General features: G+C 43.9%; 1 protein-coding gene and 1 long non-coding RNA gene across 2 annotated transcripts in view; both read left to right on the forward strand.

The window, feature by feature from the left end:
• Window positions 1-9,295, forward strand: part of LOC113565504 — a 67,797-nt gene extending 58,502 nt beyond the window's left edge. Inside the window, exon 3 of the long non-coding RNA XR_003408631.1 lies at window positions 9,195-9,295. This is a non-coding gene — a long non-coding RNA (uncharacterized LOC113565504). The remainder of the gene's footprint in view (window positions 1-9,194) is intronic.
• LOC113565547 (mitochondrial basic amino acids transporter) overlaps window positions 9,293-27,801 on the forward strand; it is a 189,917-nt gene continuing 171,408 nt past the window's right edge. The window contains exon 1 of the mRNA XM_026987857.1: window positions 9,293-9,299. Within this exon, the coding sequence (XP_026843658.1) occupies window positions 9,293-9,299 (7 nt within the window). The remainder of the gene's footprint in view (window positions 9,300-27,801) is intronic.

The raw sequence follows: 27,801 nt of genomic DNA on the forward strand, positions 1-27,801 counted from the left end.
GTGTCCTGGGGGGTGCTTGCGCGACGTTGTACTCAGCGAGATGTACGAACGTGCGGGTCTCGATGCTAGCGTTTGACCAACGGCTAGTTTGGGCGATGAAGGTTACCGACATGGCTCTAGGCGTGGTGCTGGGCCGCATGCCGGCGCCGTACGAGGTGTTGCCCGGGAGGCGTTCCATGATGTCGGTGACGATCGATGGTGTGTCGGCTCCAGGTGCAGCGGGGTTCCGATTGATGCCTCGTGCGGCGGTGATCGCCCCTCCCGGTTCCTGCCTGAGAGGACGCGGGAGTAGCGGGTCGGTCGGTGTCGTGGGGGTAGTTTTCGCGTCGAGGGCGGCATCGACACGTTCGTGGGCCAGGGTGGCGGGTGGAGGTGGTACCTCGAGCGCCTGGCTGCTGCGTGGCGGCTGTCGTTGCTGGGGCCGGGTTGTCTTCTGGAAGGGCGTCCTGGGTTCCTTTCCCGTTGTTGCTGGAACCGCGTCGGTGCCCTCGGGAGACCGGTTCGCTTTCTTCGTTGCTTTGCTTGGTTTTGGGTTTCTCGGAGTGAGCCTGGGGCTGGTGTGCCTCGTTGTGGCCATAGGTTCTGTGTTCCTTGTTCCTTGTGCTCGTGTCTCGTGTCGTGGCGGAGGGTTCGTTGGCGGCGGGGGTTTCAAGTTCTGGGGTCCGTGGGCGTGTACTTGACTGGCGGTGATCATCGGCGGGTTTGGGAGGGGGCGTCGGGACCCTTGAAGATGGAGGCGTGTGGCGCCACATTTTATTGTGGTTTCGATGCCGCACAGGAAATCCATCCCTATGATGGCTTGCTCTAACATGTTGGGTAGTACCAAGAGTGGCATCTGTACCTCTTGCTCGTCTAGTTTGACGCGCGCTAGCAAGATCTGAGTTATCTCGCGTGCCGAGCCGTCGGCTAGGCGTATCGGAACGCACGCGTCGCGCAGGTCGTTGTCGTGGCCGAGTTGGCGGGCGAGGTCGGCGTTGATGAAACTTCGGGACGCCCCGGTGTCGACCGTGGCTTCCGTGCGCCGCCCTCCGATGGTCACTCTCGCCACTATCCGGCCGTCGTGTACTTGTAGCGGGTTTCTTAGTTTTCTTAGTCTTAGTCTGAGGAAGCGTCGTGCCCGGCTGTTCCCGTGTCAGCTGGGGACGCGAGTCGTTTCCCGACGGGTCCTGGCGGCAACAGCCCACGGTGCGCGTTCCGCGCTTGCCGCATTCCCAACAGAAGAGGATCGATGGGTTGGTGCAGTCGCGAGATACATGTCCCGCTTCTCCGTAGCGTCGACAGACAGCGTGCGGGTTGGCGATGGGGGGTGGTGATCATTCGATGTGTCGCTTCCTGTGCTGAAGCGCCGGCTTGGTGCGGCTTCCTTGCGGGTTCCGAGGTGTTCCAGTGGGGCTTTCGGAATTGGGCCCGATTCACCCCGTTTTCATTATGCACTTGTTGTGCCGCTGGCCGTGTGAACATAGGTGGTTGTCGAGGGCGGATGAGGGTCGCCGGTATGTTCCGTTCCTGGATGCTCTAGAACTCTGTGGCCAACATCGTTAATTGCGTCAGACTTCTCAGTTCGTGCCTTCGCACATACAGCTGCTACGCCGGGAGGGTGTTGTCATAGATCCGGCTAAGTTCCTTGGCTTCGTCGTACCCGGCGTGGTGCATGAGCAACCGGAGCTCGATGACGAAGTCCTTGAATGGTTCGCCCACCGCTTGTTTGCGGTCCCTGATCTGGTCTTCCAATTGCTCGAAGTACCGGGGAGGCAGGAAAAAGGCTAGGAATTCCTGGCGGAAATCGGCCCATGAGGCGCTCTGGAGTCGGCTGGTGCAGAACCAACGGTTGGCTCGGTCGGTGAGGAGCTCTGCCATGGTTCGCGGCACGTAGTTCACGTCTACCCCGTACGAGAGGGCACGCTCTTCCAGTAGTTCGACGAACGACAGTGGGTCGTCCTGCCCGTCAAACTGGATTCCCCACTTTCGGATCCGTTCCGCCATCTGTGCGGCGTGACTGTAGTAATGGCCGTCTGTGGGGCCATTTCCTACTGCTGTCGGCAAGATCCTTCTCATGGGCGAAGGCCTTGGCTCCGGGGGCGGGGGCTTCGGTAGATCTTCGGCGGTTATCGATGTCGGTGAGGTGCTGGCTTTGCCTTCCATGATTCCTGGAACTCGTCCTGGCGATCTGGCGTACTGCCGCTCGAGCTCCGCCAACCTGACCCAGGCATCGTGTTCGAGGGGCCCGGCGACTAGTTCGGCGAAACTCCTCCGCAAATCTTCCACGTTCCCCTCGCGGCTGAATCCGAATTCCTCCGCGAAGGACTCCAGCTCCTCTCGGCGATGTTTGTGTATCCAGCCGGTACTCACCCCAGGGTTGGCGATGTATTCTCTAGGGAAATACCCGCTGGCCTGTTCCTCTGTGTGGGATTCCATCGCTCCGATCGTTACTTGAGTTGGCTGTTTCGCTGAGCTTGCGCTTTTCCTTCACTAGGGCACTGTGTCGAGCTTCGCGGCTGACGCTTCGAATTTCTTCTCGGGGTGACGGCACTGTTCGCGTTTCTCTGTCGCTGTGTCGCGCTTTCGTCTGCTCGTTGCGCAACTCTTGCCGTTGATAAACCCTCGCTGACGTTCCCTTGGGTCCCTGCTCGGGCGCCACTTGTGATGGACCTATTTCAGGCTGAGGTAAGCTCAGTCACGTCCAGGGGTCAGTTCACAAGAAATTTGCAGAAAGGTGATGGAACCTCAAGGGCGGCGTCAGGGGGGCGGCCTGTCGTAGAGAGGTGGATCGGGGCTAGAATGGGCGTCGCTCGTCGTGTATACGAAACGACCGTGTGGACTCGGGGTGGGGCGACGTCGGTGCCTCGGCTGATTGGAGTGAACTTACGCAATCGGGTGTTTTTACTTTGCAAATTTGACACTTTATTGTATTTCTTAGCGGTTTAAATGACTTATTTTTAATTGGGCGCCGATGTCTTCTGGTGGGTTCCGGGTACCGCGTCTGTACTCCGGACTGGGTCTCTGCGTAAGTTTTGGTACAACGACCGTACTGTGAGCCGGATCTCTGCGTAAGTTGCCTTCTGGTTTTCAGTCGGCGTCTATTTATACGCCAATGGGCGCTGTGTCAGCGGGTTCAGAAGTGCACTTCCGCGTCGGGGTGCACTTCGCCGTTCTGGCGATCGCGGGTTGAACTAGTTCTGTCTCTTCGTGTTTTTGGCGAGCCGGCGGGTTTGCCGTTGGGGGCTTGTCGTGGGCTTCCGCGGTGTCATCGTTTTGTAGTTGATGAAGCCGGAAGACTGCGCCTGGCCGGTTGCTTGGTCTGGAGTGGTGGAAGTCCGCGTGACCTGGTGTGTTTGGTCAGCGTTATGAAGACGGCGCGTGTCAATCGGCGGCTATGTGTGGAGGGGGGGGGGGGGGGGGGGGGGGGGGTGTTCGTGGAGTAAATCAATTTACGTTGGGAGAGGTGTTGCAATTTAGTAGACGGGTTTTTATGTTTGGCGTTGAGAGGCGTTGTAGCGAACCCTTTTGGGTTCGTTACAGTCCTTTATAAGCTCCAGATGAACAGCCTTGGTAGCGAAACAAATGAAGATGCAGACGTAGCACTTGATTGGAGCCTTGTTGCGTGCCTCCGGTTTGTAGAAAAACGGCCCACAGAAGTCCACGCCTGTGATCTCAAAGGCATGAGAACCATCGAGCCGCTCCTTTGAAATATTCGCCATAATATGCTCCAATACCCTGGGCTTCAGTCGAAAGCATCTTACGCACCTGTTTACTGCCTTGTTTACCGTCTTCCTCCCCCCAATAGGCCAATATTGGGATCGAATTAGTCCAAGCAAAGCTCAAGGACCAGCGTGCAGATTCCGCTCATGAAAATGGGAGATTATTGCAAGAGTAAGTGGATGGCTGCTGGGCAAGATGATTGGATGACGGCCATCAAAATTCAACGAAGAGTTTTTCAGTCGACCATCTACCCTGAGAAGTCCAAACTGATCCATGAATGGCGATAACGATGCGATTGAGCTCGATGAGCAGACTGCTCCCCTTGCCCGCAGTGACTTCATGTCCTCCCATAGCTGAGTACGCTGGACTAGTCGTAGCAATACCTGGGTTCCATGTTCAATGTCTGAGACAGTGAGTCCGGGGCGCCGAGTTCGGTTGCAAAACTTGTGAATGTATCCGAAAACGCGTTGCAAAGAAGCAAATGAATTCGCATACTTGGGATCAGCAATAATGTCCATGTAGGGCGATTTGACCAGAAGAGCCTTCCGACGCAGTTCAAGGGCTGGCTTATCAGATAGCACAGTGGGTGGCCAGTCATCTGAGGAGCCGCAAAGAAATGGAGGACCATGAGCCGAAAGAGGTGACTCATTCAGCTCAGTCGGATGAGCCCCTCGAGACAGAATGTCGGCTGGGTTTAAAGCTGTGGGAACATAGCGCCATTCCATTTTTTCGGTCATTTCCGGAATCGTTGACACTCTATTTGCAACAAAAATATTAAATCTTGACGGCTCGTCCCGAATCCAAGAGAGCGCAACGGCAGAATCACACCAACAGTAACACCTTCCCTTGAAGATATTCATTCCAGCTATCTCAGATATGAGCCTAGCCAGCAACTCCGCTCCACAAAGCTCCAACTTTGGTACTGTAAGTGTTTTCAAAGGAGCCACACAAGATTTGGCACAAATTAAGTGACTGCTGGAATGCTGACCCTTGGGCACCACATAAATGCATGCACCATAAGCCTCGATGTACCTCGAGTACCTCGAGTACCCGCCGAGGAAATTCAAGTCGACGAATCTGACCAAAACTGGTGCATATTTCTTGCCACTCGGTGTTCAGTGCGACTGGAAGGCTTTCATCCCAGGACAACTTCTCTTGGCACAAACGCTGGAGAAAGATTTTGGATTTAGTAATTACGGGACCAGCTAGTCCGAGAGGATCGTAGAATCGCGCTATGGATGACAAAACAGAGCGCCTGCAAGAATTCAAAGAAGATTGAAGGGCCGACAACGAAAATAATAGTAGATCAGAAACCGGATCCCACGCAAGTCCTAAAGTTTTAGTGACATGGCTGCCATCGTCGAACTTCAAAAATGTTTCCTTGTTCTCTTCCGGAACTCCATCCAGCACAGCAGGGACGTTCGAACACCATTTCCTCAATCTGAACTGACCTCTAGACAAAATTCCAGTAGTTTGCTCACGAATTCGGATAGCCTCCTCCTGCGAGCTGGCTCCAGATATCAAGTAATCCACGTAGAAGTCAGAAGAAGTCACGGCGAAGGATTTCAGCTCTAACTGGAAACGCCATCTGCTCGTCCATTGCCAACTGATGCATTGCTCGCACAGATAAATAGGAGGCAGGCTTCGTCCCATAAGTAACGGTGTCTAATTGAAACACACGCAAGTCTTCTTCCCTGGAGTTTCTCCACAGAATACACTGCAAGTTTCTATCCTCGGTCAAGACTCTTACACAACGATACATCTTACAGATATCTCCCGTAACCGCAACGGCGTATGACCGAAATCGAGCAAGAATATGAAACAGTTTGGGTTGGATTACGGAACCAGCCATTAAAACGTCGTTCAGGGAATATCCAGATGAAGTTGAAGCGGATCCATCAAAAACGACGCGAAGCTTGGTCGTAGAACTATCTTCCTTCATGACGCAATGGTGTGGCAAAAAATATCGGCAGTTGCTGATTGACTGGGTAGGAACCTGAGACATATGGCCTAAATCAAGGTACTCCTTTATAAATGCTGCATACTGAGATTTAACATCAGGGCGACGATCTAACTTTCTCTCAAGGGTCAGGAATCTACGAAGCGCTTGATTGTAAGATTCTCCAAAGATATCCAAATTATATTTTGCTGGCAGCCGAACACAATAATCGCCTTTTTGTAGTCGACGGAAATGCTGCACAAAGTGTGCTTCACAATCTAGCCCTTCTTTGGTAGACTTTATTATTGGTTCGATGCAATTTTCTACCTCCCAAAACCTACGAAGTAGCACCTCAAGCCAATCCTCTGGACTATTATCCTCAGCAGCTACGGCCCGAGCGCGAGAGGCCATCAACGAGGAACCTTTTTAACGCGAACAACTTCCAGACACGACCCATCCCAAGCGCGTTTTCTGAATTGAAGGCAATCTTGGCAGTAGCTTGACCTGACCAACACACAGGATCTCGAAAAACAGACTTGCGCCAATTAGCAGATCGACGCGCTGCGGCTTATAAAACTCCGGATCAGCTAGTGGTATGTTAGATGGAATGTTCCAGTTTTGAGTGTAAATTCCAAAGCTTGGCTGTCGATCGGTTATGCTAGAGGCTACACTGGCAGTGATGAGAGTTGAGATAATCCGATGAGCGAGAGTGCAGGCTAACGTTGACCGAAAATCCATCCGTGACGAAGCTAGAGTCGCCTTTTCCCGAGACTGCAGTCGATGATTTCATTTTTCGAAGCTGAAGCTGATTCGCGAAACGAGAAGTTATTAGATGCAACTGGGAGCCGGAATCCAGCAACGCTCGGCAGGGAACTAAAACTCCGGAACGATTTTTGACTAAGACCGTGGCCGTGGCAAGTAGAACAACACCATTCCTGAGATCTTGGGCAATAAGGGCAGACGAGGTAGCCGCTGAAGTAGAGGGCTCAGTGGTATGCTCAGACGGCGTAGACTCAGACAGCGCAGACTGACATGGAGTATACGGCGCTGATTTCCCTTAGACTGCGGTATCTTCAGGGCTATCAAAATGAAGGAGGTTATGGTGTCTACCCCCGCAGGTACGACAGTTGCTCGAGGTGCACTGAAGTAATCAATGCCCTGTTCTGAGACAATTTATACACAACGAAAGCCGCTTGGCTTCTTTATGGCGATTTGTGGGCGCTTTAAACTTCTGACAGTGCTGGACCTCGTGAGCACCATCGTTGCACAGCGCGCAGCGTGCTACGGTTTGGTTCGTTGTAACCAATGTGGACCTAGAATTATTATGCTTTCTACTTCTGCCCACCTGATTGCTCAACGCATAGCTTGCCATAGAAAAGTCCATCGTCTCCAATGATCTGCATCGCTGCTCCAAGAACGAGGCCATAGATTCCCACGACGGAATTAAGTTGGCGAATGCGGGGTCGTTGAATCGTTCCTCCCACTTCTCTTCGCTCGCTGGATCCAGTTTTCGGAGAAGCTCCTGCACGATGATGCATCCTGCGATCTGCTCAGTGGTGCCCAAACCCAAGTGCCCAAATTCCGCTGCATGCGCATATGCGGTACCAAATGATCTTTGCAGTGGGGGCATTGGAAACGACAACACCAAAATGCATTTCCTTTGGGCCGCACCACTGGCAATAATTTAAAATATTTAAGCTGCTTGACCCGACAGTCGGCTTTGCCAATTGCAAAATATGAGTTCAAGGATCTCAGAACCTATATTAGCCAGAGCAACCAAATTTGGTATCCACACTCGTGTGATATCGGACCTTCACCGTTTTATGTCAGAATTTCGCCACACCCCCTTCCGCCCGCGTAAAGGACGAAAATCTGGGGTATCCACAAATCTCAGAGACTATTAACGCTAGAGTAACCAAATTTAGTATCCGCACTCCTGTTAGATCTCACTGTAAAACGCATATCTCAAAATTTCGCCCCACCCCCTTCCGCCCCCACAAAGGACAAAAAACTGTTGCATCCATAATATTGAGGATACAAGAAAACTAAAAACGCAGAATCATGGATAATGATCATATCTATCAGATTGCTGAATCTGAATCAGATCAGATCATTTTTATAGCCAAAAGGAACAAATCAATTTGCAGTGGCTACGCAGCGCCCGACGTCTCGCTCGTCGTTTAATATTAGCGGCGTCTGCCGGAGAAGAGCCATACTGACTTAGTATCGGGTATAACTGTATAGTTGCGGTGTCCGCAGCAACTCACAACGTTCCCCCTCGTTTGTTTTGTTTTTAAAATCTTCCATTCTTTCCCACGAGCTGCAGAGAAGGGGTACGGTCCGTCCGGGCAGAGATCCGCGTTGCCCGGATAAGGCATACTTAGAACAGGTGGCTGCCAAGTCCCTGAGCTCTCCGTTATCGACTGGGCTAGTTTTATATACCGGGCCCCCAGCCAGGCTGACTCTCGGCACGGGTCGAATAACACTTTTAGTCCGGCCCGGTGTGAGCTGAATGTGGGGGCTGGGATGTGGGTAGGTAGTGTGTAAGCGGCACCACAATCGCATCGTCAGTGTTGCTACTTCGCGAACACCCGTGGCTGTCCGGGTCTGCTTGTTTTCGATACTCTCCCTAGGGATGTCCACTTATTCGCAGCTGACCTACCTATATGATCTATATAAGTATAGGTAGGTCGTTCGCTATCCGCAACCTGCGACCCGTCCGGTGGCCTCTGCTAGGCCCCCTTTGAGCCACCTCACCAGCTCATCAAACCGGATGCGGGGACTCAACTGGGATGCATGTGTGAGATTGACATCTTACTCTAGTAGATTGCTATTAATAAACCTTGAATCCTTAGTTAATCGTAAAGTTAATCTTAAAATTTTTCGTGCGATTTTTGTGCAAAACTTTATCAAAGTAACGTAGATAGCCTTAGTTTCTTGATCCGCATTAACGAATCGATTTCATTTAGATACGATTGAAACTACAAATCACTGTCACTTCCTTTTTCTAGATCGAATTATTCCTTCCATGAACCTTTAGGGTCTTATGATCTGGTTATAATTCTCTCTGCCATATTATATCCACCACTAATTCCATTCCTTTTCTTAAATTCCTAATACTCAAATTTCTCGCAATTAGTAATTGTATTTGTACTTTGAATGCGCTCTTAGTTATTTTTGTAATGTTAGTTTTAACTTTACTCGAATATTAGTCTAGCACCTATCTTCCCTGCATGTTCGCATTTGATTCGCTTAATGCCTGGCGCGTCATGCAGAGCGCCACTCGGTCGGTTGGGCGGGAGGAGTGCGGCGTTTTTGCCTAGGTCGAAATTAATTTTAAACAAAACACATTATCAGACAAATCAGAGAAATCGATTATGTACAACTTTTCACAATAGCCAGTAGTTAAAAATGTGATAATTTTTTTGATCTGATTACTATGCCACACAATGTACCAACTCGTTTTGGTGTCGTAATCTGAATACTTATTATTATGTCACTCGTTAAATTATTTATTGGGCTGATTAAAACAAAATATTTTTCAACAAATTTTCAGAATATATTTAACAAAAAACCCCCGAGGACTGATAATAAATTCAATCTTTGGTTGAAGTCTGGACACAAAGAATGTTTGTGGATTTTATTGCTGGCCTCATGGGAGGTAAGTATTCACTTGTTTGTATAAATTTAATTCTTAATGTTATGGAAATTTTGTGTGGCCCTTTTCGGCTCGATTCAATCAATTTATAATGTTTCCTCGGCGACAATTAAGTACACGGTCGTGGTTAACTGCACATTTATTCGTATCATCAGATTGCTAAGGATTGCTTGCGTTGATCCAAACTTGCCAAACTTGGAAAGGCTCCGTGATCGTTTCCTCACTCAATTAGTGTGCTAGGATGGGTTGATCAATGGCCTTTTGCTGCTCCTTTCAATCTTAGCGCCTTAGCGCTGCGCTAGCCTTCCATGCCTTCGGAACTTCGAGCAAACGCCCAGGATTCCGCCGACTAGACCCGCCCACATGCTTTCACGGACCTGACCGCTCAACAGACCTATGATCCGTCGATACTCCTTGCTTTTGACCGAGAGCATCCGCTCTCCTCTCATCGGTAATCGTCGCTAAGCTTCGTTGCTGGCGTCGCGCATATGCTCGCTGTCTCCTCTAACACCTCTGCCAGCGTTTTTTGCCTCCGAAGCCTTAGTTTGCCTCCCTGTTGCCCAAAAATTTGGACAGATCTTTGTTTTCTCACAACAGGGAATTGTAAGGGAAATAATTTCAGTTTCGAATTAACGTAGTTACGTAGAATTTCGAAACATAGTTAGAGAGAAAAGATTTGCAAATCGTCATTATTAGTAATAGATATGAATATACAATAAAGTCATAGATAACGTAGAATAATAAAATTACATTACAGAGCTTAGTACAATCCGTTAAGTAAGATTTGTATATTTCGCTTTAAGCTTTATAGTTTCGATCGCATGGCTACTGCTATACAAAATTTCGGGATCATAGCCTTGGCCATGTCCTCTCCACTCTCTCTCTTCTCCGAAGAGAGAAATTAAAGCAGACACCCTGAGAACAATTGCATAGATAAGCATTAATCCAAAAAAGTAGTTTAGTCGGAAACTAAAGAAGAGATAGTTTATGGATATGATGATTATGGGTTAAGCTTTACTAAAATCTAAAAAATGTACTTTATCAGGTTTACACTGTTTTAGGAATCCAGAAGTTAAAAGGATGGAAAAGTCAACCAGGTGTGTAGAGACAGAGGGACGTTTCACAAATACGGGCTAAAATTGCGAAAAGAATGAACTACGGAAGTTATGAAGATTAGAAGTAATAATTATTTCAAAAAGTTTAGGAATGACAGATATGTATGTTGGAAACACAACGGCAATATGAAACATCCGATAGCTCCCTTTGATTATGTACAATTTTCTGATAGGAGTTTCTCCAAATGTTATCCGATTCGTCTAAGTCTACTTTTTGGTCATTTGAAATACACTTGTGCAGGTCCGATATCACAGGAGTGTGCATAACAAATTTGGTTGCTCTAGCTCTTATAGGTTCTGAGTTCCTTGAACTCACATTTTGCAATTGGCAAAACCGACCATGAAACCTGTGTGTAAGAGAGAGACAGAGCGAGAAAGAATGAAATTGTTTTCTTGGTTCTGGCTATAATAATTAAACGATCTGATTCAGATTTTTCACTCCAGAACATATAGTCATCCTCTACGATTCTGCGTTTTTAGTTTTCTCGTATCGTCGAAATTGTGGATGCCACAGATTTTCGCCCTTTGTGGGGGCGGAAGTGGGCGGGCAAAGTTTGAAATATTCTCGTAATAGTGTCACGACCGGACGGAGGGACGGACGGACAGAGAGACAGGGCTCAATCGACTCGGCTATTGATGCTGATCAAGAATATATGTATATACTTTATGGGGTCGGAAACGATTCCTTCTGGACGTTACACACATCCACATCGGTGCTCGACTGCGCCCATCTGGCTTATAGTAGAAGGGACCGCCGAATGCAGACGAATCCTGTACTCGATCCTTCAGTAGGTCAGCAATGATGTGTTCCACAAGACGCGGTCTGGACCGGCAGCAGATGACGCTTTTTCGCAGGGCGCGAGCCACAGTTTTATGCCACCGTTGGGCCAAAACTGTAAGGGAATCGCTCCAAGTAGCGACTGCGGACCAGTATAGTGATGATTTCGATGAAAGTGCGTAATGATGGCGAACGTCATTGGATGATCCTTGGCCAAAATTATTGAGAGATCCGGTGACTTCGTCCTACTGATGAACTTCTGAACGTAACCAAAAATTTGCATCATGACTCCAAATGAGTTGATGTGCTTAAACGAAATTGAGATGTCGCTCATACGAAAGCAATACCCGATGTCGAATTTCCGAAAGATTGACTTGGTCTAACGAAACACCAGATGTGGTTGCTGCAGAGCCGGCGAATACAACCCTCAGCTTTATTGTGTCAGCTGTCCTCTTTGCAGACGCAATGATGTGGCAAGAAATATTTGCACTTGTGCCTATCTTCCTAGGGCACCAGAAACATATGATCGAGGGACAGGTACTCCTTCATTAATGCCGAATATTTTTCATGAAGAGCACGAGCAGATTACGCACGAACTTGCGCTCCAAGTTTTCCAAGCGCCGCTTTGCTTGCAAATAGGAATGTCCCAAGGACTTTAAACTTCGCTTCAATGGCAAGCGGACAGAGGGTAAGCGAGTGTGATGGTTGACGAAAAGTTCCTCCTTTGTTGCCCTGAAAACGGCTCAAAGATGTGCTCCACTTCCCAAAATTGACGAGCCAAGTCATCGAGCTGAGTGCTGCGATTGGTGTTATCCGAAGATTGGGGTGCGATAAACGACGAGCAGTTGGAGGCCGAGTGCGCACCACCAGATAGAATCCATCCGAGATGTGTCTTCTGCAGCAAGGGCAATCCAGCTGAATTTGTCCCACACAGAGCAACTCAAAGAAAAGTCCGTCTCCGATGAGCAGATCTATTCGCTCCGGCTTATGGAACGACGGGTCAGCAAGCTGGATATTCAAAGATATACGCCATTTAGCAATACTAATTGAGACGCGAGGTTGACTGTCCGTAACTTTTTGGGCGACGGACGGCAGTGATGCTAGTGCCGCGATTTCAGAACGAGATCCACCGAGATACCTTCAGTTGAGAAGCTAGCATCTCTTGGTTGGTTTTTCGCAGTTAAAGCTGATTAGCTAGACGAGTAGTTACGAAATGCAATTGCGAGCCCGAGTCCAACAATGCGCGACATGGCATGAAAGTTCCAGCGCTCTTATTGACGGGAACGACTACGGTGGCTAATAGAACAGGCTCAGACGGACGCTGGGATATATGAGATGGCGTCGAGGAGGGCGACAATGTTACCATGGCGGTATGATTTGGCTACGGCTCAATTGAAGATATAGTATGGAAGGGCTCTGTTGGACGAAGGAAATGCAGAAGAGTGTGGTGCTTCGATTGGCTAGTACGGCAGGGACTTGATTTACAATCTTTCAAGTGATGACCATTTTCGTAGGCAATTGACGCATAACAAGAGCACCCTTGCTTCCTTGTAACGAACATTCAGCGATAGAGTTTTGAACCGTTGACAATTGGCAATCATATGGTTCGCGTCCTCACAAAACACACAGGAAACAGGAGCACACGATGCTACAAACGACTTTCGATGATGCGTACTCACGGTTTTCCCTGACTTGCCAACCTGACCATCTTGCCCTTGCATGGAGTGGTGAATGCCTTCAAGGGTACGACATCTTTGTTCCAGAAATGCAGATAATTTCTCCCAGGATGGAAGATTGTGATTCGACGAAGCCGCTGCCCATTTAACTTGAGTCTGCGTATCCAAATTCTTCCAGAGTGCGTGGACGATGATGCAATAAGGTTTTTCCTCCTTAGTTGCCAGCGCATCCAACGCGCGAAGATGTGAGGCCCGCAGCGAAACAACAGATGAGTCCCCACGCGCCAGCCCAAATATTTCTCTAATGTGTGCCTATAGAATGAGACTGTTCGGGCCAGCCGCTGAATAATAAACGTAACTTTAACATTATTATTGTATGAGCAGAGAGAGCCGCCTATGTTGTAAAACGTTGACGTTCTGCAGAGCTGCTGCGCTCTCCCGCTAAAGGGGCTCTCTGCCGCCGCCAATTCGGCAACTACTTTGATCTGCTGCCGCCACTTCGGCAATCACTTTGATCTAACGGCGTCGTCTATAGTTTAGTTCTATGCTAACCCCTCTGCGCATTGGTTGCATATCGATCTCGCATAAAGTTTATCTGGCAATAGCAAGCAATCAGCTTCCGCTAAGCCACTAAGATTAAATACGAATTATAAACTTTAGCCAAAAATCTCTTTTCATTTTTGAAACACATAGGTGCCAAAAAAGCTTGGCTTGTCAAACAGAGACGTTTATTAGCAAATCGTTTTTTGAAAATATCTAATATTTTAATTAGCCTCGCTCATCTCCAACGAACTAATTGTGTACAACGCCGTTCCGCTCAAACAAGACCGCAAATGCTGTAACTCTCGATGGAAGTCAGCTCAGCTTCACTATCAATCACAGCTGTGAACATGGAATAGAAGCTTGTCCATTCTGTATAGGCTCCGCTAAACTTGGGCAGCTGCAGCTGTCACTGTATCACTGCCATAGCCAACGTTCCACTCCTTCTATTATTTTTCGTTTTTCCCATGGTTTTGGCTATAAATTGTTGACGCGAAGTCTGTGAGTCGATCACAGTTGAATAAAAATGATGCAATGCGAGATTTCAGAGAAGTTCAAAATGTTTTTGCAATCACTTTTGCCGCACTTTTGTGTATTTGTGTATTTGTGTATGTCCAAAATGTATGCGCCGGCAAAGCAATGAAGCGACGACCGAATAAGAACCAAAAGTTATGCACAAGAGAACGACCGAGATGATTTGCACTGTTTCAAGTTCGAATTCGAGAGCTGGCTGAAGCAAAACGACGAAAGAGGAGGCGAAGAAAACTAACGGACCACGCTTGGAACTCTATGCTGCAAGTCTTGACAGTGGGTCGCTAGAACTGTCGGCGACAACGCTCTTTGGTTCACTACTTTTCGACAAATGTTACGTTAAACCTTCGAATTTGATTTAACGAACTATTTGAAACACTACTAACACACGACAAGTCCACGGCGAGCACGTCGGGGTCACCAAAATGTTGGAAGCTGCCGAGCTTTTTCGGCAACTCTGACTCCAAAATTTACAAGAAAAAAATTGCTCCGTTTTTAAGGTTACAATTTGGCGTTTATTGTTTGATATTGTTTGTGTGTTTTTTGTTCGAGGCAGTGGCCGTGGACTTAGATTTAGGTGTTAGGCGTTTTGGGCGACAAAGAGTACTGCTGACCGACTGCGTCGAAGAGGAACGACCGACTAGAGAGAAGAAAGGGTCGAAGCACTGGCTTATAACAAGTAATAACTTTACATAGGTGTGTGCGTGTATGCACTGAGAGCGTACATAGGATGAACGCGATAACAGAAATCTTAAGAGAGACGTGACTTAAGAGTTATTAACGGCTGCTTCTCCGAACAATGGGTTTTAGATATTTTTTGCAGTGGCCCATTATCACGACGTGCAATTACAATATCGCGTCTTTCCATGTTTTCACCAACAGTCAGGATGGCAACTTCATCTATTGTTGGAGCGTTAAATATGCGTTCGTGTGTTGCGATCGGCTGAGCTTAGACCGACGAAGAAGAGGAAGAAAGCACAATGGAGAAAAATTTAGGAAGAAACTGCTGTAAGCAAGAGCTCTAAACCGAGCTCTACAGTAATCACATAAAGAAGGCTGTTCGGGTAGGATACAATTTTCTGGTAGCTTTCCATTTGAATGCTGTGATGAGGTTCTAGTATTTTATCATCGGTTCGCACAGTAAACCATGTATTATTGTTAAAATTCTTTGTTGCGGAAGATCAATTAGTTCTTTATTTGAGTTACTACATTGAATTCTAGCGTTAGTGTTTAGAAGAACTTTGAAGGCCTAACTACCCTGCCTTTCTAATTCGACTCTGTCTCTGCTATCTTTCTATTAACGCAATTTGAAATACTTCCCATTATCCCAAACGATTTCCTTTCACTTTCTTATCATTTAAAAGCACGGGTCCATGTTCTAATAAACAATTAGATCTCAAGATGAGACACGACTATCTCAACGTCGCCCATCGGATCCAAATATATCGAAGTGGAACTGTTCATGTTTTCGATTGACCACTTCGCTTGTCCTCTGGAGCCAACGGAATCAAAAAATCCTTATCTGGCTAGACTAACTTATTTCAAACTTAAGAGAACAGAAAACAGAGAACTTAAGTAACAGAAAATAACAAAATTAATTAAAGAAAAGGAAGAAATCTACAAACAACCGTCTGACGGCTCCCTTTCCCTGGCATCCCAGCTGGCAGCGCATTGTGCCGCCGAAGCGCCCTACAAATGGGGTCGTCAAGGCCATAATTGGTCCGATGGAGATCACCCTTTAAAGGGTGCTTGGATCCTTAGGCTCCTGCTAGCCGCTCTGAAGCTAATCCTACTTGGCAGGTCGGGACAATCGATACCTACTAGAAGGTCATTAATAAAGATCTGAGCCGCAATGGTCCTTCGAACCTCGAGAGAGGAGAGATGCAACGGAATAGAAGAGGTTAAAGTCTGAAGTGCATTGGCCTAATCCTCGACAGAAAGCTCGATTAGAAACTAAACATAGAGTAAAGAAGGCCACAGTGGCCCTCTATATATGCAAGAAAGCAATCGGACTAAAATGGGGAATGAATATAGTTCGGTGTCTATACACCGCCATCATACGACCAATCATGCTCTATGGAGTGGTAGTATGGTGGCCAGCCCTATTGAACTTGTCTGAACAGACTCTAGTGTTGTGTTGCTCATTAGTGAGTGAACAAAAAAGAGTTGTTCACTTAAGTGAGCAACTGAACATGTTCCTTCCAAGCTGTTCTTTTTTGTTCACTTGTTCTTTGTTGTTCACTTGTTCTTTGTTGTTCACTTGTTCTTTTTTGCTCACTTGTTCTTTGTTGTTCACTTGTTCATTTTTGTTCACTTGTTCTCTACTCACTTTTTGCGCAATTTCACTCCTCAAAGGTCATTTTGCGATCTGGCAGCTGTTGCTCATATTTGCAACTGAGTAGATTAAGTAGATTTCAACGCTTGGCAGAGCTATGCATAACTGGCGGGCTACGACTACTCCAGGGGATGCCCTGCATACCGTGCTGGACCTCCTCCCCGTGGATGTCATCGGAAAGAAGGTGGCAACACTTTCCGCCCTTAGAATGAGAGAGGCCAAACTGTGGAAAGCGTCCGCGCTTTGGCACTCGGGAATCCTGACGAGACTCCCGCAACTACCGCAGAGGACATTTTATTGTATCCCTAGTGATCACCTCTCGTCACCACTCCACTCTAGTATGCTCATATTAAATTAAATATAATATACACATTCACGTAAAGTATTCATTATTTCGAATACCCACGGTACCGACGGTACTTAAAGAATACACACTGTAACACTTTGTTTCAGTGTTTACGTAACAATAAAGTCCCAGACATTCTGGGTGATCGTATTACGATTCACTCAAGAATGCCTCGAGCGACCCAAGTGCAGCGTCAGCATGTTCCCATGACTTGACGGCACTAATATACATGCATACACACATATATCTTCCCTCGCGCTCTCGCTGCCAACAGCGCTGAGCATATTCACACATATACATACTAACATATAAGAGATAAGAACACATAGTTCTGCCGCTCCGCTGCCGGCGTCACTGGCAGCGCAGCTCCGCGGCTTTTGGCTTACAAAAGCCCAAAACACAATTGTCAAATTCAGAATATAAAAACCAATAAAACAGATCGGAGGGTTGACTCCCAAAGATCAGAGAAAGGATTGTACGTTGATTACATGGCGACCGTGACAGGACCTACGCGATGGATCGATTTCAGGATTGCTAAAAAATACTAAAATGTGTTAAAAATAATAAAAAACGAGGGGGAACGTTGTGAGTTGCTGCGGATACCGCAACTCTACGGTTATACCCGATACTAAGTCAGTATGGCTCTCCTCCGGCAGACGCCGCTAATATTTAACGACACGACAAAGAGTGCGTGCGAGAGAGACAGAAAATCAGTCTGAGCGTGACGTCGGGCGCTGCGTAGCCACTGCAAATTGATTTGTTCCTTTTGGCTATAAAAATGATCTGATCTGATTCAGATTCAGCAATCTAATAGATATGGTCATTATCTATGATTCTGCGTTTTTAGTTTTCTCAAATCTGCAATATTGTGGATGCAACAGATTTTCGTCCTTTGTGGGAGCGGATGGGGGTGGGGCGAAATTCTGAGATACACGTTTTATAGTGACATTTTAAAGGAGTGTGTGTACCAAATTTGGTTACTCTAGCCTTAATAGTCTCTGAGATTTGTGGTTGCCTCAGATTTTCGTCCTTTTCGGTGGCGGAAAGGGGGGGGGGGAGCGAAATTTTGACACAAAACGGTCAAGGTCCGATATCACAGGAGTGTGGATACCAAATTTGGTTGCTCTAGCTCTTATGGGTTCTGAGATCCTTGAACTCATATTTTGCAATTGGCAAAACCGACCATGAAACCTGTGTGTTAGAGTGAGACAGAGCGAGAAAGAGTGAAATTGTTTTCGTGATTCTGGCTGTAATAATTATACGATCTGGTTCAGATTTTGCACTCTAGAAGATATAGTCATCTTCTACGATTCTGCGTTTTTAGTTTTCTCGTATCGTCGAAATTGTGGATGCCACAGATTTTCGCCCTTTGTGGGGGCGGAAGTGGGCGGGGCAAAGTTTTGAAATATTTTTGGAGCAGTGACATATCACAGAAGTCTGGATCCAAAACATCGTTGCTCTAGCTCTTATAGTCTTTGAGCATTAGGCGCTGAAGGGGACGGACAGACGGACGGACGGACAGACAGACAGGGCTCAATCGACTCGGCTATTGATGCTGATCAAGAATATATATACTTTATAGGGTCGGAAACGATTCCTTCTGGACGTTACACACATCCACTTTTACCACAAATCTAATATACCCCAATACTCATTTTGAGTATCGGGTATAAAAAGGTCGACATTTAAAAAAAAAAACATTATAATGATAAAAGTTATAAAAGTGATATATCTGCATGTGTACACCGAGCCGAATTACAGCAGAAACAAATCTGTTAATGTGACAATCAAACCAAATGCCACAACAGATATAATGGATTATAATGTATACCCTTCAATTTGAGGACTACAATGCAGCCAGAAATATACACTACCCAAGAAAATTAAACAGCCTGTGCGAAGACCAGCAAGGGCCAATAATAAAAGTGCGAGTGGCATAGGACCGCCCCTTGCACCGTCGATGGACAGTAACACGAAAACACCAGCAGCAGAAAATGTACACGACTTCGCCGACGCTGCTCCTACCGAGCAAAGGGACGCACTCAGCCTACAAGAGGCCTTAGAAGTGTATCCAAACGATGGACCACGCCCACTCACAATAGCTGAGTACAGGGCAAGACGAGAAAAAAGGCCAAGGAAGAAAACAAAGAGGGGCGGCCGGATCAAACGGCTGCTTCAACAACGACATCTGGAGCGGGACCTGGAAAAAACCTGTAAAAATGAAGAGGACCGACAACGCTGCCAAGAGCGCATCAAGGAAATTAATAAACAACTTCGCCAATAAAAGAGCGAAGTAACGCAAATGAGCTGCAGAAATGCCATGCCTCATATTGCCAATAATTATAATTTTCTAACTCAAGTTGAAGCACCCTTAAAGTGCAACTTGAAAATACTAACCTCTGTTAGGCTATTACTAAAACCATGTGATCGATGTTGAATTATATAATGAAAAACCTGTAAATCGATCACATGTCCCTTAACATTTTTTTTCCTTCCTTCATTTTGGTCAAATATTAAAAAAAAAAAATATATATAGTGACATATCCATAATTCCCCACATCCCATACACATTATGTTTATGTACAATTCATCCACCCCATCCACACAAGTAACAGGACCCCACTCAAGAATCAATAACTGTTTCTTCCCATACTCCAAGCTAGGGCCCCCCATAATATAAACAATGGACATCATTGTTTCAGCAACATTAGAATCACGCCACTCTCGAGAAATCGATTCTTTAGAATCACGCCACTCATGAGGACCAATCAAAGCTAGACATAAAACCAAGGAGTATCACATTCCTAGCTCCGTCATGTAATGCAACACCGATCGCCAGCAGTGGATGCCTTTCATCAAAGCCGACGCATCCCCAAATATCGATCCAGGCACGTACGCCACCGACACGAAGATGCAGCCGAGGAAAGCAACGCCCGAAGCCAGAGTCGGGAGTTCCAAGAGAAGGGCTCATGGAAACTAGCCAGCAGCAGAGAGATCAGTTCCGTTTGAGACAAGCAGACCGAAAGTCAAGTCGGGGAATTCATTTAAATCTTGTGACATAAAGATATTTAAGTTTGTAAAATAAAAGTATTTTTTTAAAAACTTAAAATCGAGTTGCGGATATTTAACTGGCGCAGTCGGTAGGATTTCGTTTAAAATTAACACCTATATTTCGGTAATGGTCAGCTTGTGTAATTTATAATTACTGTGATCACGTAATCCCGGAATTGTTAATAAAATTGTGAAATCCGCCAAAGAACCTATGTGCTGCAAGCACATACGATTTGCAAAACTAATTTAAGTGAACTGAAGTAAGCGGAGATAGTGAATCACCAAGGACAGTGAAACACTTAATACAAAATCAAAAAAACTTACAAGTGAACCAAAATAAAGTTAAAAACTACAACAAAACAAAACCCAATCAACACCAACAACATGGCGTTACCACCACTATCATTGAGCGAAATCCACTTGAACCAGGCACTGCTGTCGATCCGACAAATACCTGCCTATGACGGTTCATCTGGACAGCTAAGCTCATTTATCAAACGAATCGAATATGTATGCGGATTATATCCAACTGAAGATCTTCGCCAACAAAGGATCCTATTTGGAGCGACCGAGATCCAACTGTCAGGAGAGGCACAACGCATATCGCAAATGATACAACCCAACACGTGGCTCGAACTGAAGACGGCGCTGATCAACGAGTTCAAAAATCACACACCATATGAAGAACTCTTACGACAACTATACACCACCAGATTCAACGGCAGTCTTCGTAAGTTTATAGAAGAATTAGAGATAAAAGCATTATTAATAAACAATAAGCTAAACTTAGAAAACATACCAGAAAATAATGTCATTTATAAAAACGCTTTGAACAACACAATTAAAGATGTCATTACTCGAAAACTTCCTGACAGAATGTTCATGACCTTAGCAAGAAAAGATATTACCACATTGTCTAATCTTAAGAAGGCAGCACAAGAAGAAGGATTGTACGAAGCTAGTACAACAGATTCAGGTACAAATAAAGATCAATCGAAATCGTCTCAATCAAATCGAAAGAATGTTGGAAACTATTATCCAAATTATAATACTACTAACTATCACAATCAAACTCAGAGTTCATCTGGAACAGGTCAGACGAATCGAACAAATCAAAATCAAAATTCCCAAAATCCTGGATTATACAATGAGTTCAAAAATTCCTTGAATCAAGGTAGGGCTCAGAATCCATTCAATCAGCAAATATTTCAAAACCAAGCTAGTGGGAGTGGACCCAACCAACCTACTAAAAGAGGGAGGGAGAGCCAGAGTGGCCAAACGAAGATGGACGTAAATTTTCATCAAGCCGCCTCGGAAGAAACCGAGGAGGACCCTATATAAACATTACCATTAATAAAAGAATATTAAGGTGTATCGCTGACTCGGGATCATCGATCAACATCATGAAAGAAAATTACACAGATTCCGAGATAAAAGACGATAACCTTACGGTCCATACCATCAATGGACCTGTCCGTTTAACTAAGAGTATAATGAGGAATGCGAACAAAACATGTCCGTCCGAACAAAAGTTCTACATACATAACTTTTCCGAAAATTATGATATTTTATTAGGAAGAGAATACTTGATGGCAAGTAAAGCCGTCATCGATTACAGAAATGACACTGTAACACTAGCAGCTAGGTCGTACCCAATCATTCAGAGTGGAGAAGCTATTGAAGCCGGCAAGACCGCACAGAAGTGCACTGATCCCTCTACAAAAGAAGAGAAGATCGCACCTAAGTGCCTTGACCCATCTCCAGAGGGAGATCAATACTTCGCTTCCGCTCTAGACAGTGAATTAAGGGAATGTAATCAATTAAGATTGGAACACTTAAACGACGAAGAGAGGGAAGAGTTAAAGAAGGTCTTATATGAGTTTAAGGATGTGCAGTACAGAGAAGGTGACAATTTGACTTTCACAAGTACAATCAAGCACGAGATCAAAACTCAACATGAAGACCCGGTCTACAGACGACCATACAAATATGCCCAGATACATGATCAGGAGGTAAACCAGCAAATCAAAGATATGATCAGGCAGGGAATAATTCGAAAGTCGAATTCTCCTTACTGCTCGCCCATATCTATGATTCCGAAGAAGATAGATGCTTCAGGAAAGCAAAAATATCGAATGGTAGTAGACTATAGAAGTCTAAATGAAATAACAGTTAAGGACAAATTCCCAACTCCAAGAATGGATGAAATCCTAGACAAACTAGGTAAATGTCAGTATTTTACGACAATCGATTTAGCAAAAGGTTTCCATCAAATACCCATGGAACCTAGCTCAATCCCCAAAACTGCGTTCTCCACTAAGCATGGACATTACGAGTTCACTCGTATGCCCTTTGGGCTAACCACTGCCCCAGCTACCTTCCAAAGATGTATGAACAATCTGCTAGAAGAGTTAATCTTCAAAGATTGCTTTGTATACTTAGATGACATCATTATATTTTCCACTTCATTGGAAGAACACTTGTTGTCACTAAGGAGAGTATTTGGAAAGTTGAGAGACGCCAACTTGAAGCTACAAATGGATAAATGTGAATTCATGAAAAAGGAAACTGAATTCCTAGGTCATGTAGTCACTACTGAAGGAATAGTACCAAATCCAGGCAAAATCTCTGCCATTGTCAAATTTCCAATACCAGAAACGACTAAACAAATAAAGTCATTCTTAGGTCTGTGCGGGTTCTACAGGAAATTCATTCCTAATTTTGCAAACATAGCAAAACCCATGACACTCAAACTAAAGAAAGGAGCTGTCATAGACCCCAAGGAAGAAAAGTACGTCGAGGCATTTGAGAGACTAAAAGTACTCATCACCTCAGACCCTATCCTTGCGTTCCCAGACTTTGACAAAATGTTCACGGTAACAACCGACGCTAGTAACATAGCATTGGGAGCGGTTTTGTCACAAGAACACAAACCGATCTGCTACGCTAGCAGAACCCTAAATGAACATGAAATAAACTATTCAGCCATCGAAAAGGAATTATTAGCGATCGTATGGGCAACCAAGTATTTCCGTTCATACCTGTTCGGTAGAACATTCGAGATACAAAGCGATCATAAACCCTTGATTTGGTTGAACAACCTCAAGGAGCCAAATATGAAATTACAAAGGTGGAAAATAAAACTGAATGAGTTTGATTTTAAAATGAAATATCTACCAGGCAAAGAAAATCATGTAGCTGATGCCTTATCAAGGGTAAGGATTAATGAAAATCTCCTGGGAGAAGCTTCCAATAGCGTTGGTGCAACTGTACATAGCGCACAGGAAGACAATCTAAATCACATTGCTATCACGGAAAGACCAATTAACTATTACAATCGGCAAATTGAGCTAATAAAAGGCAATGAAGATAAGGTAGAAACAATTCGTTATTTTCACAAGCTAATCATCAAGATCACGTATAAGGAAATGACTAACACCTTAGCGAAGGATATAATAAAGGAATATCTATGCACCAAAAAGAGCGCATTATATTTCCATAACGAAACAGATTTTCCTCCATTCCAAAAAGCCTACTTAGAAATCATTAATTCTAACAATATAACCAAAGCTATTAAATCAAGCACGAAACTCCTAGATATTCAGAATTACGCTGAATTTAAAGAAACCATATTAAAGAATCATAAAGGCTTACTCCATCCAGGGATAGAGAAAACCGTCAATTGGTTTAGGGGAAAATACTATTACCCGGATTATCAAAAACTAATCCAAAACATCATAAACGAATGTCCTACTTGTAATATTGCCAAAACAGAGCATAGAAATACGAAGTTGGCATTCGAAACTACACCGGAAATACTGAACATCAGAGAGAAATACGTCATGGATTTCTATATGGTTGGTAACCAACAGTTCCTATCATGTATTGACGTATACTCGAAGTTTGCCACTCTTGTAGAAGTAAAAAGTCGTGACTGGTTAGAAGCAAAAAGAGCCATCATGAAAGTTTTTAACGAGATGGGCAAACCAATTGAAATCAAAGCCGATAAAGATTCAGCTTTTATGTGCACAGCATTGCAAGCATGGCTGAATGCGGAAAACGTCAAAATAGAGATCACTTCCAGCAAGAATGGAATATCTGACGTAGAAAGATTTCATAAAACAGTAAATGAAAAATTAAGAATAATATCTAGCGAGGATAACACAGAAGATAGATTCACGAAGTTTGAATTAATTCTTTATACTTATAATCATAAAACCAAACATAATACCACAAATAGGACACCAGCTGATATATTCATTTATGCAGGCTCACCTGATTATGACACACAACTAAATAAAGTGAATAAAATCACTCAATTAAATAAAAACCGCATAGAGTATGAAGTAGATACCCGCTATAAACTATCACCTCTAGTTAAGTCTAAGGTAACAAATCCTTTCAAAAGGACGGGTGAAATTAGACAGGTAGACGAAAAACATTATGAAGAAAAGAATAGGGGTAGGAAAATAACTCATTATAAATCAAAATTCAAGAAAAAGAAGAAATCTAATAGAAGCAAATATAATAATTCCAGAGAAACCGAGGAAGTTAACGGAATCAACAAATAGAAATTTTGATATTCAATCTACAACATTTCACAGAATATATCGAAGATATAGAACTAGGTATGCAATTAACTAGGCTCGGTATATTTAATCCAAAATTATTAAAACAAGACTACCTGGAACAAATAAATTCTGAGCAAATACTAAATATAAAAACCTCCACATGGCTAAAATCCGATACCAACGAAATTCTAATAATTTCCAACATTCCCAAAGACATTACAAAAGTACCAATCTATAAAATCGTTCCGTATCCAGACGAATTAAATAACATGTTAACAGATATGACATACGACAAGTACTACATAAAAAATGAAGAAGTATTTGTTAAAGAAACTAGATTGAAAACCAATGACAATTGTATAAAAGGAATTTTAATGCAAACTCCCACTAAATGTCCATATTCCAAAACATTTCAAAACTTTCAAATAAACTTTATTGAACCCAATATACTAATCACGTGGAATCTTCCAAAAACAACGCTAAATCAGAATTGTGTAAACCAAGAAATCATAGCGGAAGGAAATACCATTATAAAAATCTACAACTGTTCAATCCAATTAAATGAATTTACAATATCAAACACAATGTTAGATTTTGCCCAGAATGTTTATGTCAACAACAACATAACTAAAATAAAACCACTGTCGTATGTCCAAACTAATGAAATAATTATGCAATACACCACATATAGTAACCTATTACAAATAAGTCTACTAATTTCATTTGTCATAATTATATTAGTACTACTAAGTTATGTAGCTGTTAAATTTACGAAAACTTCTAAAAGAGTCACGGTTAAATGTATAAACCCTATAATAGAAGAATAGAAGAGGAACCAACCTCAGCCACCGCACTTGACACCCCGTCACTATACCCGAGGGTAATCGCCTAGGGACAGGCTAATAACAAACGTTGGGGGAGTGACATATCCATAATTCCCCACATCCCATACACATTATGTTTATGTACAATTCATCCACCCCATCCACACAAGTAACAGGACCCCACTCAAGAATCAATAACTGTTTCTTCCCATACTCCAAGCTAGGGCCCCCCATAATATAAACAATGGACATCATTGTTTCAGCAACATTAGAATCACGCCACTCTCGAGAAATCGATTCTTTAGAATCACGCCACTCATGAGGACCAATCAAAGCTAGACATAAAACCAAGGAGTATCACATTCCTAGCTCCGTCATGTAATGCAACACCGATCGCCAGCAGTGGATGCCTTTCATCAAAGCCGACGCATCCCCAAATATCGATCCAGGCACGTACGCCACCGACACGAAGATGCAGCCGAGGAAAGCAACGCCCGAAGCCAGAGTCGGGAGTTCCAAGAGAAGGGCTCATGGAAACTAGCCAGCAGCAGAGAGATCAGTTCCGTTTGAGACAAGCAGACCGAAAGTCAAGTCGGGGAATTCATTTAAATCTTGTGACATAAAGATATTTAAGTTTGTAAAATAAAAGTATTTTTTTAAAAACTTAAAATCGAGTTGCGGATATTTAACTATATATATATATATATATATATATATATATATATATATATATAAATTATATTGATAAAATTTTAAAGAGTATAAAAAAAAAGAAAGGGTATATAGATATGAGTGTTCATGAAAAGAAAATTTTTAATAATTTTTTTTATTATTGAAAAGAATAAACGAATAGCAGATAATTTAAAAAAAAAAACCCCCAATATTGTAGAAACCAATTTTTGAGAGAAAATCATCACCATGGGTTGGTTCGGCTCTGACGATAGTCAGACCAAAGACAATACGGCCAATGTGGTCAATAATGTCAAAATAATAGACCACAGGGATGATCTCAATGCACTCTGGTTATTACTTCTGATTTTAACCATTGTCAGTGTTTTACAATTTCTTTTAACATTGTATGTAAAACATAATAAAATAATTAAAAAGAGATATATGAGTAGGGCAAACAATTTAGATAAAGTCTAAAAAATTGGTCTCAACGACCCCTAGGAGCATAATAGAGCTCGAATACATGTACATGGGTACATTTCAGGTAGAATTCCCGCCTTTAATATACTGTTACAAAGCCAAAATAAAATGTCTCGTAGAACATCAGCAGCCATTAGGGCTACCCACGATAGAAATGAAAATTTCGAATATAGAGCTAAAGCAATCTTAGCCGTATTCCCAAATCCAATTAGCATATACAAGTTCGAATACTCATATATGAACGAATATAATTTACCTTTTTCACCACTAATTCATTGTGATGCCACACTAAAGCGTATCGTATTATCAACCATACCCGGCATCCTCGTAAACAGACAAATAATAGAAAATGAAATTCTAGGAAGAATTGTGATTGCTAATGTTAGATTGTCTTCCAATCGGAATGGACAACTTTAAAAAACACATATGGACTGGCTTACGATCTGAGCTAAAGTTTGCACTCTAAGAGCAGAATTCGATAAGTCATATAAACGCTTAACGCAGAACAAACCTACTCAAAATAGTACGGTCATTAAACATACAACTAATTTTGTAAACAAATATAATGAGGTCAGAGAACTTTTTCTAGAGAACAAACAAAGACTTACTGATATACATTGGTTTCAAGCTACAGACGTTTTCAAACGTCTAAGGGAACGATTAGTATTCGTTAGAGAAAAATTTAATCTTGACATACACATACCAAATCTTCTAAACACAGCAGCGACATATATACCAGCTGTAGAATCGTAATCAAGGCCAATAAGTCCCAGGCCCCCGAATGTAAAAAATATTATCATCATATCGGAAGACGATTCTCGATCAAATAGATCGAACCATCCGGTAAACGACGACAAACCGTCGACTAGTTCAGCGAACCAACCACAATGGCAGACGAAAAAATTGCCAAACGGGCATATATCAAAGATATTTCGCACGCCATTACGGAATTTAATGGACAAAAACTCCATTTACAAAGATTCATTACGGCAGTCAAATTGGTCAATCTAACGAAAGGACCATACGAAAATTTAGCTATAGAAGTAATTAAATCAAAAGTAATAGGAACTACATTGTATAAAATACAAGATGAAACCACCATTAACGCAATAATAAAGAAATTGCAAGACACTATTGTCGAAGAGTCATCAGATGTTATAAAGGCTAAAATGGCAAAAGTATGCCAAAAAGGCAAAACAGCCGCCCAATTCACAACAGAGATTGATGATATGAGAAAACTTCTAGAAGCATCATACATTGATGAGGGTTTGCCAGCGGAACACGCTGATAAGTTCAGCTGCAAAGAGGCCATTAGTACAATGGTTAAAAATTGCGAGCACGGCAGACTAAAAACAATACTAGAAGCAGGCACATTCCCAACAATGAATGATGCCGCAACAAAATATATACAGTGTTGTACAGAGATGACTGGTAGTGCAAGTTCAATATTGTACACCAGACAAGGACAAGTCTACCGCGGTAGTAACTTTCGAGGTAACTATCGTGGTAGAGGAAATGGTCGTGGTTACAACCACAACCATATTTACAACAACAATAATTATAATAACAATAGAGGTCGTGTTGGCTAT

This window comes from Drosophila persimilis, unplaced genomic scaffold (genome assembly GCF_003286085.1).
Source record: "Drosophila persimilis strain 14011-0111.01,24,50 unplaced genomic scaffold, DperRS2 tig00000124-arrow-pilon, whole genome shotgun sequence".
NCBI lineage: Eukaryota > Metazoa > Arthropoda > Insecta > Diptera > Drosophilidae > Drosophila > Drosophila persimilis.